The sequence below is a fragment of the Nymphaea colorata genome, chromosome 8 (assembly GCF_008831285.2).
Source record: "Nymphaea colorata isolate Beijing-Zhang1983 chromosome 8, ASM883128v2, whole genome shotgun sequence".
Lineage (NCBI taxonomy): Eukaryota > Viridiplantae > Streptophyta > Magnoliopsida > Nymphaeales > Nymphaeaceae > Nymphaea > Nymphaea colorata.
Window position 1 is genome coordinate 16086630 of NC_045145.1, and position 13631 is coordinate 16100260.

At 41.5% G+C, this 13631-nt stretch overlaps 4 protein-coding genes across 5 annotated transcripts; 2 read left to right on the forward strand and 2 right to left on the reverse strand.

The window, feature by feature from the left end:
* Positions 1 to 503: 503 nt before the first annotated feature.
* Positions 504 to 1569, forward strand: LOC116258685 (uncharacterized). The gene has a single exon (XM_031635986.2). The coding sequence runs from the start codon at positions 570 to 572 to the stop codon at positions 1194 to 1196; it is 627 nt and encodes a 208-aa protein (XP_031491846.1). The 5' UTR covers positions 504 to 569; the 3' UTR covers positions 1197 to 1569.
* An 801-nt stretch (positions 1570 to 2370) lies between these two features.
* LOC116258684 (uncharacterized) lies at positions 2371 to 5420 on the forward strand. The gene is made up of 5 exons (XM_031635985.2): positions 2371 to 3015; positions 3565 to 3658; positions 4594 to 4631; positions 4729 to 4864; positions 4976 to 5420. The coding sequence occupies exons 1-5, from the start codon at positions 2704 to 2706 to the stop codon at positions 5395 to 5397; spliced, it is 1002 nt and encodes a 333-aa protein (XP_031491845.1). The 5' UTR covers positions 2371 to 2703; the 3' UTR covers positions 5398 to 5420.
* On the reverse strand, positions 5392 to 7645 carry LOC116258683 (cytochrome P450 94B3-like). Its single transcript, XM_031635984.2, has 2 exons — positions 7388 to 7645; positions 5392 to 7300 (listed from the first exon to the last, which is right to left on the reverse strand). Exon 2 carries the CDS (start codon positions 7260 to 7262, stop codon positions 5613 to 5615), a length of 1650 nt encoding a protein of 549 aa, XP_031491844.1. The 5' UTR covers positions 7263 to 7300; positions 7388 to 7645; the 3' UTR covers positions 5392 to 5612.
* A 1613-nt stretch (positions 7646 to 9258) lies between these two features.
* On the reverse strand, positions 9259 to 13351 carry LOC116259502 (protein FLX-like 3). 2 transcript variants are annotated; one of them, XM_031637364.2, is made up of 4 exons: positions 13189 to 13351; positions 10189 to 10737; positions 9953 to 10098; positions 9259 to 9785 (listed from the first exon to the last, which is right to left on the reverse strand). In XM_031637364.2, the coding sequence occupies exons 2-4, from the start codon at positions 10728 to 10730 to the stop codon at positions 9640 to 9642; spliced, it is 834 nt and encodes a 277-aa protein (XP_031493224.1). In that variant the 5' UTR covers positions 10731 to 10737; positions 13189 to 13351; the 3' UTR covers positions 9259 to 9639. The 2 variants fall into 2 exon arrangements, with proteins under 2 accessions (XP_031493224.1, XP_031493225.1); XM_031637365.2 differs by having other exon boundaries at positions 10189 to 10749; positions 13189 to 13345.
* Positions 13352 to 13631: the final 280 nt, after the last annotated feature.

The following is a 13631-nucleotide window of genomic DNA, read 5'->3' on the forward strand; positions in this document are numbered from 1 at the left end:
TATGTCCAAACTGTTCATTCATTCAACACCAACAGCAAGACAAGACATACTGTACCAAAGAGAGGCGTTCAGTTTGGTTTTCGTTAATTTAGCTGTGCCAACGTGATCTCCTTATGGAGAAAGTAAGAACCCACTCGTCTCTTAAATTTCAAAACTTATTCTCATATAAATCCATCCCTCACCATACAAAAGCTTATTGTTAGATTTTTTAGCATGAAAATTGCGTTCTTACCTGCCGACATGGTGCACTGGATATTTTCCCATTGAAGAAGCCGTGAATTGTTGACAAAGTTGAATTAATTGACAGCAAATCTTGCAAATTTTCCTATTATTTGGAACCTTTCAGGGTTTTCACTGTGAAATTGTTGCTTGGTTCTCTTCATTATAGACCGTTAAGAAAATGACCCCATACAAGTGGCACCATCTGTTGCATGGTCTTGATATTTGGGTTACACCAACATTTTTCTGGACTCCTTCGCCCTCCACTCTCTCTCTCTCGGCAATGGGGTTCATAAAATGAAGAAAAACCCAAGAGAAGAGACCCTAGGCCCTTCGAAACTCCAAAAAGGATGAAGGGCAATTGCAGAGAGATGGAGGTTGGAGGGACCCAACTCATCATCTACGATCACGACGCGCCGCCTGACAGCGACGCATCGTCCTCTGCTCCGGTGGGTGCCAGCCTATGGGACTGCGCCATCGTCCTTGCGCACTACCTCCCATCAGTCCCTCTTGCCGGCAAGAGCGTGGTCGAGCTCGGCGCTGGCACGGGCCTGCCAGGCCTGACGGCGGCCAAGCTTGGCTCGTCGCGCGTCGTCCTCACGGACCTCCCTGAACTCATTCCGGGGCTTCGCCGGAACGTCGAGGCAAACGAGCTCGTGGACGGCGTCGAAGTGCGGCCTCTCCGGTGGGGCGACGAAGGAGACTGCTCGGCGCTGGGCCCGCCCTTTGATGTCGTGCTCATGTCCGACCTCCTCTACAACGTCTCGGCCGCGCCGGGACTTTGCCAGAGCATCAGGGCTCTGAGCGACGCCCAGACACTGATCCTGCTCTCCTATGAGCTCCGCGCCGGAACGACCGAGTGCTTCCAGGTTCTCCGGCGGGCTGGGTTCCGGTGGCGCAAGATCGGTTCCGAGGACCTGCACCCCGTTTGGCAGAGCGAGGATATTGGGATCTTTCGGCTCTTCCGTGATGATTGAATTGTGAAAGTGTCGCTATCAATTTGTTTCACAAACCACAATGTATATGTTTCTGAGAATAAGATTTCGTTTCCCCTCAAAGATTGCTGCGAATGAAAAAAGAATATCATTTCCCGAAGCCATTTATTGTTCCAATCTCAAGGTTTATAGTTATTTCAAGATTATATATTTCAAGTTTGTATTGATATTGGCTTTCAGATTTCGAATTTTGGATGTGTATAAGATTTTTCAATTTCAATTGTGTGCTATGGATGCCAATTTCTGCTTTCCTCTGTTTATTGTTGCCTGCCTGTAACAACTTCCACTTTTGTACAACTTCCATTTTTGTACTTCATACCAACTTCATAAATGAGTCTGCATTGCTCTCTTTCAAGCCATCCACTTCATTTGATCCATATGATGCATTAGGCAATTGAAACAGCAGCACCAAATTTCGCAGCTGGAGCGGCGTCTCTTGCAGTCATCGGAGCAGAGAGTCACTGCTAGAAATCCGTCTGATATAGGTCTGGACGGCACCGTCTTCCCCCACATTGCAAACCTCTCTTTTCTTCAGCTTCTGGATCTTTCCAACAACTCCTTCTAGGGCGATCTTCCCCATGAACTAGGCCAACTCCTCGCTTGGGGACTCTGAATTTGGAAAGGAACCAACTGAAGGGAGCCATTACTGTGAGTTCAAGCAGTTGCTTCCAGCTTGAGCAAATGTCTCTGGCTTCCAACTTGTTTGAAGGAGCCATACCACCATAACTGGGAAGTTTGCTTAACCTTGGGGGTATTTATTGTTCCTAGAAACTAATGAGGTCATTGGTATCCTTACCAAAACCAATTACACAAAAGTTACAGCTAACCAAGCTTTCATTAAAAGGTACCCAAGTGTCGAAAAGTTTTGCTCCATGTTCTCTATAATAAATGTGATACCAAGTATATATTTGATTGATGAAATATGGAAGGAACCACACTAGCTGACTAGCATCATGAATTCAAAGTCTCCTAATAACAGGGCCTTTTTCATTTCCACCCTTCCATGGCCTCAGACTTTCGGATCTATTAAATCAATAGAATTTGAGGAAGCTTCAAAAAACTGAGAAATTCAAGCTCCATACCGCTTTCTGAGTTTCATCTTAAACGGCTGATGCTCTATATCATTACAAAATAGACATCCAGAATAGAAATCTCATTTTAGTTAGACAGCATAAGTCTGGGTTTGCGTCAAAAGAGAAACAGAAGTCCAAGTTTTTTTGTCATTTATTTGGTCGGACTTGTTACTCGTTTATTCTCTCTTAGATCCAAGCAGTTAACGTCATTGAACCGTAAAAATCTCCCCGTTTCTCCTTTGCTATTCCTATGCTTTTACTGGATATGAAATATAACAGTAACATCTCCGTATTTCACGGGTCGACAAATTGCGGCTGGCAGATAAAAGGAAAGGAAAGAGCCACGTTGGTTAGCAGCAAGACACAAAACAGAACACAGGGAGGGCGGAGAGAGAGGGAGGGAGGCACCGAGGGAGATGACGATGACGATGTTTGCGTCGTCTGTTCCTTCATGGTGGCTTGTTAAGCCTGCACAAAGCAGACGTGTTGCTCCTTCCCTCTTCCATAAACCGGGTCTCAGTGGGCGCAGCTCGGTGTACGGGAGGGTGTTATATGGAAGGGATTCGCTTCGTCTCTGCAGATCCGGGAAGGACGCAAACACCCCTCAAAGACCGCTCGTCCTGGATGATGATGATGATGATGGGCCTAGGAGAAGAATACTGCAGATGGCTTTATGGGCTATGGAGGGAGTGTACATCGGTTGGCTCTTTCTTTTACCTTATGCTCCTGTATGCTAATCGTTCGAACTTATTGCTTACTAACAGTCTACTGTTTACATGATTGTTTGCGGTGTCTTTCTAAATGTCTTATCGAGTTGTTGTTTATTGATCAGTTTCTCTGCTTTGATATCTTACTTTGGAGCAAATGCGAATTCGGAATTGAAAGTTCTTTTGTTGTTCTATAGTTTGTTATTCCAGAATCTTCAAAGTTGTCTTGGCGGATGTTGTGTGGATCACTCTTGCAGGTTGTTAGAATCTGTTGAGTTTAGTGACAGGGCTCAGTGTCGTTGCTTTTCCGTGACTAACATTATCAGAAATTGTTTCCTGTAGATCTTTGATATTGCAGTAGTTACTTTTAGACGGCAATAATGGTACCTGTTTTTTTTTTTCTTTTTCTTTCAATTTACCCGTAAGTTAATTTTGCGTGCTATCACGTGAGCAGATATTCAAGAATATCTTTTTCTCTTTCTTGTTTTACACTGCATCTATACGAGGAGAGCACATGTCACTCTTAAACCTAAGACGCCTAACCGGATTGTGTTGTGATCTTATTCGCAGGGTGACCCTGTTTGGGCAATCAAGACTGATACAATTAAACTTCTGGTGGATTTATCCCTCAACTTCTTCTTTATTCTTCCATTAACAAACTCAGGTATCTTCTGTAAACTGACCCCACTTTGCAAGTTGCTTTACGATTTTTCTTGAAACAAGAAACGGGGCTTTTCTTTTTCTTTTCTTAGGCACGCAACCCAAATGTTGTTGCGGATTCTATCAGCTTCTCAACTGAAATCTTTTACTACGAATGTTATATCTAATATCTCTGACCTCTTTCTGTTTCGTTTGCTACCACACTAATTTCATCTACTTTCATGTTTAATATGAAACGGGAAAAGTCCAGCAGTTTCCTTCAAAATTTTGCGTAGAAGGTTCTCGTGATTTTGTTAAGATACTAACAAGTGGCATGTGTAACTGCTACAAATGATTTTATTGCAACCTTCTGTCATCAAACAAAGCTCAATTTCAAGTCCTCTTTCTGCTGTCTAGAGCTGGTCAAGTGCAAGCGTATCAGTACTGCGGAAGACCAGCCAAATGGACTTTAAGCGTGGTTCTTTCGGCTAAATAAATGATATACCAGTCTTTATCTCGGTCAACTTTGGGTTAGATCAGGCTTGATCTCAGCCGTATCTGATAAAAATTTTATACATCTTATCTCCAGAGGCAATGGAATTTCAAACTTGCCAATATATGAGTACTTTTTCTATTGTAGAGGCAATAAGATTTTGAACTTGCCAACCTGTTTTAGAGGAATCTTTAACAATCACTGCGGTATGATCAGTTCCTTTTGCCTAAAACATCTGTAATATGTGCCTAAAAGTATCGATCTTCTGTTTGTAAATTGATAAGCCTGAAGCAGGTTGTTAGGGCGTGGGCTTCTTGCAAAACTTTTAGCTTGTCTACCCTACCAGTATGGTAGTACTCTTCCTTTAGTTTTTCTTCTTGCAGCTGTAGATTGCCGTAGGGGCCTGTCTTTCCTTTGCTTTTTAACAAGCTTATGTGACAGATGATCCATGTTTCATGGCAGAGCAGTTGGTATTCATGTAATGGAGGCACCCACAATTCATCCTGTATGAATCTCTTTCAAATGTTGACTGTGTTTATGCTAATTCACTTGATAATCAAGGTTCTCATTTAAGTGCTTTACGCCTTATTTTCATTTATCAGGTCAGTGAAGCGCTGTTCAATTTTGTCATTGCTTGGACACTCATGTTTGCCCCACTGCTTTTCAAGGACCGGAGGAAAGAAAACTTCAGTGGGTCTCTGGAGATTCTATGGGTAGTTCAGATGTTTCTTACCAATAGTGAGTCGATCATCTTCCAGAACACCCTTAAGCTATCTTGTAGATGCATGGGATGGTATCTTCAGGTGCAAATCTACATGTTCTAACTTGCTAATATCGTGTTGTTAACAGCTCTCCTAATACCTTACATGGCAATTCGACTGGGTGATATCAAGAATAGCACTAGCAGGGTTAAAAGGGATCCCTCTTGGTTGGCCCTAGTAATGACAGGAGGAGCTACTGTTGTAGCAGTTATTGGTGCTATCATGGGTGTCACCTCCATTTTCTGGGGTGCCCTTGGTCGAAGTGACGAAGGCTTTGGAACTTTGGCTGATCGGTGGGACTTCCTCGTTGCGTATTTGGGATCTGATCGGCCAACCTACGCTTTCATCTGGGACATTTGCCTTTATTCCATATTTCAACCATGGTTAATTAGTGACAACATTCAAAATGTTGATGAAAATAGAGTTAAAATAGTAAATGTTCTAAGATTTGTTCCTTACTTTGGCTTAGTTGCTTATTTACTGAGCTCAAAGAACGATGCAAAATCATGAAATTATGCAGGTTTATTTAGCCATACACAGTAGCATCATGATGCCACATATTACAGTTACTTGCAGAAACAATTGACTCGCCTTCGTATTGTAATTATAGCTAAGACGACGCGACAATTTCTTTTAGCCATATGAAATAACGTCTTCCTCATTCTACAGACACTTGTACAAAACGATGTTCTTTCTATCTTGCAATTATAGCTAAATGCGTGCTCCTAATCCCTGGAAGTAAGTGTGCGCCTTCTCTTCACTCTGACTGTTAATCCTTCTTTCATCTTCATGGTAAGGGCGAGGGTGTATGGGGGTGGGTTTGGGCCACCATTCGCCACGTGAATCTCAAAGCTGTAGAGAATAGACGCAACCAGTGATTTCATCTGAATATAAGCCATATCTTTCCCTAAGCAGGTTCGTGGCCCAGCATGAAAAACCGGAAACTTGAACTGATTTTCAGGCACAAATTTGCCATTGTCTAACCATCTTTCTGGCACAAATTCATGGCAATTTGCTCCCCACAACTCCTTTGATCTGCCCATTGCGTAGGCAGAGTAATCAGCAAACCATCCAGCACCAACGTATGTACCATCTGGCAGAACATCTTCACTTACAGCGAGTCGGGAGTCGATTGGGACTGGTGGGAACAGTCGAAGGGCCTCCGAAAGAGCAGCATGAAGGTAGTGCATGTCTTTCAATTCCTCGTAACGAAAGACTGCCCATCCTGAGGTCCTATTCTTAAACTCTGGCTGTTCAGCGATCTGGAGCACCTCATTGTAGATCTTCCGCTCAGCTTTGGAATTGACTGACAACAGCCAAAAGAACCAAGTCACTGCTGAAGATGTTGAATCTTTACCAGCTAAGATGAAGCTTATGACAATATCCCTCAGGAATTTGTCGCTGCACTGCCGCTGATCCTGGTCATCATGTGAAACTAAATTATATTTTTGGTCATCTTCAAGTTCTGGTTCATCAAATTCCCGAGCTTTAGAATCTGCCATGAATCTAGATAGCAAGTCTTGCTTGAAGAGTACCCCATTGTTCGTCTGCAGCTCCTCCTTTCTGGACATTATTATCTTCATGGCGTATTCATCAACCGTTTGAATTGCTTCACTGAGTTTCCTTTCAGAGCCGACGCCCAGGACTCTCTTGATCTTCCAAAGAAATTGAATAGGGGCGTAAAACCTGTCTGTACAGATCTTGGTGGCCTGATCAAATGCCCGGGCAAATGTGGGCATCGGTTTTCCGGCCACTAAGCATTCAGGATCATACCCAAAGGCGAGATTACAGATGTTATCAAACCCAAATTTGTGGAGGACATCCTGGAGATCTATGGTTGCATCTCTGTCGCTTGCGTCCAACAGAAGGGGCATGAGGCGGTTGGTGATCTCCCACTGCACTATCTCCATCACAAAGTTCTTCAAGGATTTGGTGCTGAATTCGCAGCTCGCAGTCTTCCTCTGCTTGCTCCAGAGCTGACCATCTACATTAAAGATGCCATTGCCAAGTAAGTCTCCAAGTACACCACCAAACCTCTGGCCTTTGACGTAGTTACGGAAGTTGGTTTTCAGGAGGTGCTCAACGTTGGCTGGATTCGCGGTGCAGACGCCGTAATTCCTCAAAAAGAGATGAACTTTGATGGTGCCAGAAGGAGTGTCGGAGATCATTTCGGTTGCCCATTCGAGAAAGCGGTTGTGGTTTCTCAAGAAAGCGATGAGGTTGCCAATTATTGGATATGAAGCGGGGCAAGGCGTTCTGGTTGCCGCCATTGAACTGTCCCTGCGTCCATGGAAAACGAAGAAGAGGAGGAGGAGAGAGAGGAGCAGAAGGATGATGGGCAGAAAGAAGATGGAGAGCATGCCTTCCCAGCTCATCGCTTCCGCTCTTGAGGATCGTGATCAGTATGTTGGGCCTGCAAATGAGAGCTTCTGGTCTTAAGATATAATTACTTGGCGTGCACGACGTCCTTGTCCAAAAAATAAAGGAAAATTTCCCTTACATCAAGGTTTTGCTCTTGCTCAGGTTTTTCGGCTTAGAAAAGTCCTCCCAATCAAAAGCCAAATCTCTTGCCTTTAAGTATCGAAGAGGATTCAGTGTTTCTTAACGTAAAACCTGAATTCTAATGAAAGCTTTCAGCAACTCAACCTGATCTGCAAGGCCAAGCATGTACTACTTGTCGTAAGAAGCAGATGCCAACAATAGGGGAGGTTCCAAAAGGTTCCCACACATATAGTAAGATGCCAGAATTCTCTCGAAAGTGTTGATACATTTTTTTATGGAATTAGATGAATAGATCGCCTTCAACTCACAGAGAAAAATTGATGAGCTGCTTTTGTTGATACGAGAGCTATATGAATCATGGCCTTGCAAGTTCAAAAAGAAAATTTACTCGCATGAAAAGAGAGAACTATTGCTATTTGATTCACACATCAAGGACGCAGAAAAACCAGAAACCAAAAAGACAAAAAGATCGAATCTTCCTGAACCGATCCTTTTGTTTTCTTGGTTTTTTGTTTTTCTCCTCTCGTTATGTCCAAGATGTAATCTTATGATTCCTTCTGACCGCCGTCTTGTGCTTTTTGGTTTTCTGTTGCTTTTTGTTTGTACAGCTTATTATTTTCAATAATAAGGGTGGAGGCCTATCGACCAGCAGGATGATTTTCTGGCATTAGATAGATATTTAATTTGAAGTCAATATTTTAGTTTAGCCGACTTCTGAAAATTAATCCATATTAAAAAAAGAGGCTAATTGAAACCACTCTTAAAATTTCCTTGCCTACAAAGTGATTTTTTCCAAAATGATAGGTCGTACGTCCTTGTCAAATAATTGTGTGGTATCTTGTTGAAGCCACAATGGTAGTTAATATTTTAGAACGCCTTTCTTATTTGACAAAAGTAAACTTAAAAACTTGATAGAGAAAGGTGCTAAAAGATAAGGTGCATTTAAAACTTCCAAGAAGCAGCAGGGATCATAGATAAATTGGTCACCAGGAAAAAGAAAAAAGAAAAGCCAAAATCTCATGACCATGTTATTGTCTGCAATAACTAGGGGACGAGAAGAAAAGATGTTTGATCACTCAGATTTGAAATCCATTAATTTGATGTGGATCTGATGTGGCTTTCCTGATTCATAAGGATCTTATGTCAAACCTAAAATCAATACTTAAAATCCTTATTTTATCTTTTCACGATGACAAAAGGTTTGATTTAAAAGCGGAGAGGAGGTCTAGCATTAAACTTACAGTTTTCAAATCCTGATTATTTTGGATAAGGGCAAACAAACGTCCTTGAAAGGCGTCGAGTTGAAATTTTTGGATCAAATTTCAACCTTACTATTTTGCTATCTAAACTTTCTCATGGCAGGTAAATTGTCGTGGAGACTCTTGCCGATAGAGGAAAAAAAACACACACATTTGTCAATTGAATTGCTCTAACGGAACGATATAGATGCCACAAAAAAGAAGTACGCAGACAGTTCCTGTGAAAGTATTGCTCAAACAACGTAAACCCGCTCCTTAAAATATGCAATTGTGGTAGCGCGCTAACTAAAAATTAAACAAAAGAAACTATCTGTCTTGAAATTTAAATAAGATGAATAAATTCGTCGATCCAATAAGCAAAACATACATATACAGCTGCCCATAAGTCGAGGATAAATGTGGGAGAAGCTTGTGCCGAGATCGACAATCCTGTCAATATATGATACGGAAGCGTTGGATGTCAGGGATCCATAAAACCTCGTTCCGCAGTTTCAACGCGAAGGATTTCGTCCCACTGTTTCCTTTTAGAGGATTCACGCCCATTCAATACATAATATAGGCGGATGTGCTTTGCATCTTTTTGAAAAGCAATTCACTGCATACAGCGTAATAATCACAAGCCAGATAACGTTCACTTTGATTGACCAAAACGGCAGAATAAAAGGAAATGTTATGGGCGCAAAGCAGAGAAAAATAAGAAAATTCAGTGTTGCAGACGCTGGCAAGTGATCCACGAACATAACTCAAGAAACTTAGAAAACTATGAATAAATTCTGTGTACACCTCTCATAATTAGAAGAGCACAGGCCGTCCAAGCCTAATTCAAGAGGCGAGGCATTTGCAAAGCAGCATCAACAAGAGCACTCATGTGCAACGCAGCTAACCGTACCCTCCCTCTGTTTGATGAGAATCTCTCTCCAATTCCACAAGCTAAACTTCCATCCATACCTCGAGGATAATTGTTAGGAAAAAGCAAAAGAGGTGTCAACGGTCAACGGCGAGGAAGGCTACGCTTCTCATAGGCTCCCCATGAACCAGAGCCATACAAATGATCCTTCTCACTTCCAAGTCTATCAGCATAAGCCCCCGGATATCCCAGTTCTGGACTTCCCTTCACCATCCCATAGCCCCCAGCTCCTGTAAGATGTAGATAACAGGCCAATGTTTGTTATAGAAACAGCGCAAATGAAATAGTGACATTTTTTCTTTCTTTTTCCTCTTGCAATCATTACCCTTCTTTTGTTTCTGAAGAGGAGAAGAGGATACATCAATTTTTCTCAAATTGTGAGAGTAAAAAAACTTACCAGGAGCCCAGGATCTCTTATCTAAAGCAGAATGTTCAACTCGTAATTTCTCTACTTCACGTGCCATGGAAACAAGATTTTTCTCCAAAGCTTGCTTCTGTTCCATGTGTTCCACATTGGCCTTCTTCTCATATTCAAAAGCTGTTCTGCAAGTGGAAATGAGATGAAATAAATATAAGCCTACAAGATGGCCACCAAGAACTTGGAGGCTTCGAACATCTCATGAAAACCAATACCTTGCTCTGATAAGCTCCTGGCGAAGGCCGTCTACATCAGCCCTAAGAGCAGGTATCTGCTGGTTCTCTGCTTGCATCCTGGTCAAATCCTGCGTCAGGCCCTGGATTTGAGCAGACAACTCCTGCCTGATTGCATCCAGCTTCTGAACTTCAGCCCTTAATTGCAGGACTTCAGCTTTCAGAGGTTCAGAAGCTCGTAAATCAGCCTCAAGCTTCAATCCCTTCTCAATCAGGTCCCTAGTTTGCATTTCTTTTTCTGCAGTAAGTTTAGGTATCAGCTGACCAAGGTTGTGCAATTCTTCTTTTGCAGCAACAAGTTCATGTTGCAATGCCATTCGATCTTCAGCTAGCCGCCTGTTGTCAGTTAGAAGCCTCCGAATCTCTTCATGCTGAATTTCAAGCTCCTCCTCAAGTGCAGCAGGATGTGGGTGAGGTGGTCCTCGCATTGGACCCAATGGAATTGGAGGTCCTTCATGCATTCCTGGGGGAAAACCTCGATGCCCATTGTTTATAAGGTGACGAGGGACTCGTCTTCCTGCCATCTGGATCCTGCAGAGGAAACTACAAATTTATAGTCAAGGAAATAAATGAATATGCATTACATCTTGAAACCAGCTGTTCACATGGAAGTAAACTTCAGCAATCTGCAATTCAGCATAACTCAATCAAGAGATCACACTAATCAACAAATAACCAAAACATAATAACATATACAAGAATCATCTAAATACTAATTGTTTGTCCATTTTATCTCCCAGATAATCAGAAACCAGCTCTCACAAGGAAACCTATTCTAAGTGCATTCAACTGAAAGGGAGAAGGAACTGACCATATGAGATCAAATATTGACATCCTATTACAAGATCGTGCTACAAACAATTTAAAAGACTCTCCAAGGGTTGAGATCACCAAGCATCATTACCAGACCAATTTCACAAAGCTACAATTAACCAAGCCTTTATGAAAAAGTAGCCAACAATTGAAGAGTTTGCACTATGTTCATGAATGTGACAACGAGTGTATATCACATTGATGCAATATCGAAGGAATCACACTATCAAGAGTTCAAACTCTCTTAATAACAGGTCCTCTTCAATTTTCCACCATTCCATGGCCTCAGCCTCTCTGATCTATTAGATCAATAAAATTTGAGGAAATTTCACAAGCATGCACTTTAGGGTGTGGGCGATGGACTGTAGCCACGTTAAACCATTGTTTACCAAAGCTTCTCAAAACTGCAAAAAATTCAATCTAGAGCCATGAAAAGCTACAATCTGCTTTGTGATCTCATCTTAAAATACTGACGCTTCATATTACAAAATAGACATACAGAAAAGAAATTTCATTCTAATTAGGCAGCATAAGCCTGCGTTTGCATCAAAACAGAAATAATAGTCGAAGTTCTTTTGTCATTTACCACCTTATTTGATTTGGTCATACTTGATACTCATTTGTTATTTTGTAATACGGTTTCTTACTTGCTTCTTCTTGAACACTTCACAGTTCACACTCCCACTAATTCTTTAACCGCTTCTCATTAACGTCTCAAGCATAGTAGTAAGTAGAATCCAACCAGGGGCCTAAGCCTGATAAGGCTGACTGAGCCCGAATATACACCACAGTCAGCTCATGTGTATATTCAAAGTCTGAACAACAAAACAGGTACATCACTGTACCTGTTTTTTTCTTCCAATAATGCGATCAGCATAATAAGCCAAAATTTTATTTCACATATAATTCTTATTCTGCATGTGATTCTTCCAACTAACATCAAAATGAGCAGAACAGAATAAAATTAATCATAAAATAAATTTTCAAAACTTCAAACATTTTTATAAAAATAAAGGACAAAGATTAATGAAATTCCCAATGTCAGGTCAGCCGTCTGACATGGTTCAGTGCATGTCCACCGAATTCTTTCTAATGATGGCAGACAATTGACTTCATAAACCATTTATCTTGTCGTATGACTTGGGAATTCCTCAGTAAAATTTGTAAAGTCCTTTGTCATCTCTTATAACATTAGAAAGCTTTACATCATCCGACCTTCCAATCACGCCCTCTCCCATCCCTAACAAAGAAAGGAAACACGAAAAACAGCAAAGGCATCAATTTTGCTGTTTCTGCATCCTACGAGCACTATGTACATTATTCTAGGTCTTTCAACACCAATCAAGTCTCATTTTCCCTAGGCGAACTGGGCCATGAATAGACTATTTTCTGGACCGAAAGAGAGGATTTCCATATTGCATCCCTTGCCAGATTCTATTTACTAAGCCTGCTAATGACTTCCTCTCTTAGTTCGACATATACAAATGCGCATCACAGAAGTGCATCGCGACTTTTACATCAAAATAAGCACCATGAAAAAATAGTCGGAGCCAACTATTTGCATTTTCTCTATTAAAAAGAGTAATAGAAAACCAAATACATGGCCATACGCCACCAAAAAAAAAAAAAAAAATCTGGACATATAAGTGGCGTTAAACAACCTTAAGGTTTGCCCTAAACACCACCAACAGAAAAGAAACTAGTTATTCCGATTGGGCACCAATACGGGTAGGACCAGCACATATTCTACTCCACAGAACAATTTCCCCACTTCCCCAGATAACTGGTGGATCTGAACACCCAACAACCATCGTGAGTTGCAGGTAAACAACAACCGAAACCCTCAGATATCGACAATCAGCAACCAAACACACATAACGAGTCATCCCCAAAAAGGCGCAAGCTAGAACCAGTACAGTAAGAGAACAAATTGCCAAACAATTCCAACCATACCAACCAAGACCGAAACCCCAAAAAACAAAAAACAGAAAAGAGGGAGCCACGAACAAGAAGAAGAACATCTAAAACTAAACGTAACCAAATTCTGAACATATTATAAAAGCTTCATACAAAAGAAACAAAAACTGAAAACCCTAATTCTGAGGATCGAAGCTGGAAGGAAAAGAAAGAAGATAAAAAGACTAATTAGGATAAAGGAACGGGACTCACCTCCTTTGGAGACGCTCCCCAAGATGAGTCGGAGGGTCGAACAGGCTCAGGCTCGCGCTCTCTCTCTCTCTGTCTCTCTCTCTCTCTCTCTCAAAAACACAAGAGAGCTGGAGAAAGTCTCCAGCAGCAACTAGCGAAGCCGCGCGACAAATATCTCCCCTTTTTTAGCAAACAAGGTGTCACCATTTCAGGGGCGATCGAACCGATATCTTGAAAAAATCGGGGTTTATTTTTTCCCCCACATTTTAGAACCTAAAATTTATTAAATAACTTCAAAACAGGTCCAACTTTAGATGGTATCACATAAGTACGCCTAAGTTTGATTTTTTTTTTTAATCTAACCACTTTTTTCGTACTTAATTTCAAAAGAAACGAATCATCTGTGCTAGTTTAAGAATCAATTTTTAGGCTCTAGATCATCTAAACCAAAGTCATATGGTTGA

What these genes read in the sequence shown, in the direction of transcription:
- LOC116258685 (XM_031635986.2), top strand. Translation starts at nt 570, where the DNA reads ATGAAGGGCAATTGCAGAGAGATGGAGGTTGGAGGGACCCAACTCATC.
- LOC116258684 (XM_031635985.2), top strand. Translation starts at nt 2,704, where the DNA reads ATGACGATGACGATGTTTGCGTCGTCTGTTCCTTCATGGTGGCTTGTT. An exon ending in TCTTCCATTAACAAACTCAG is followed by an intron (nt 3,659 to 4,593) that starts GTATCTTCTGTA and finishes ATGGCAGAGCAG; the next exon opens with TTGGTATTCATGTAATGGAG. An exon ending in AGGCACCCACAATTCATCCT is followed by an intron (nt 4,632 to 4,728) that starts GTATGAATCTCT and finishes TTCATTTATCAG; the next exon opens with GTCAGTGAAGCGCTGTTCAA.
- LOC116258683 (XM_031635984.2), bottom strand. Translation starts at nt 7,262, where the DNA reads ATGAGCTGGGAAGGCATGCTCTCCATCTTCTTTCTGCCCATCATCCTT.
- LOC116259502 (XM_031637364.2), bottom strand. Translation starts at nt 10,730, where the DNA reads ATGGCAGGAAGACGAGTCCCTCGTCACCTTATAAACAATGGGCATCGA. An exon ending in CAGGAGCTTATCAGAGCAAG is followed by an intron (nt 10,099 to 10,188) that starts GTATTGGTTTTC and finishes TTCCACTTGCAG; the next exon opens with AACAGCTTTTGAATATGAGA. An exon ending in TAAGAGATCCTGGGCTCCTG is followed by an intron (nt 9,786 to 9,952) that starts GTAAGTTTTTTT and finishes TACATCTTACAG; the next exon opens with GAGCTGGGGGCTATGGGATG.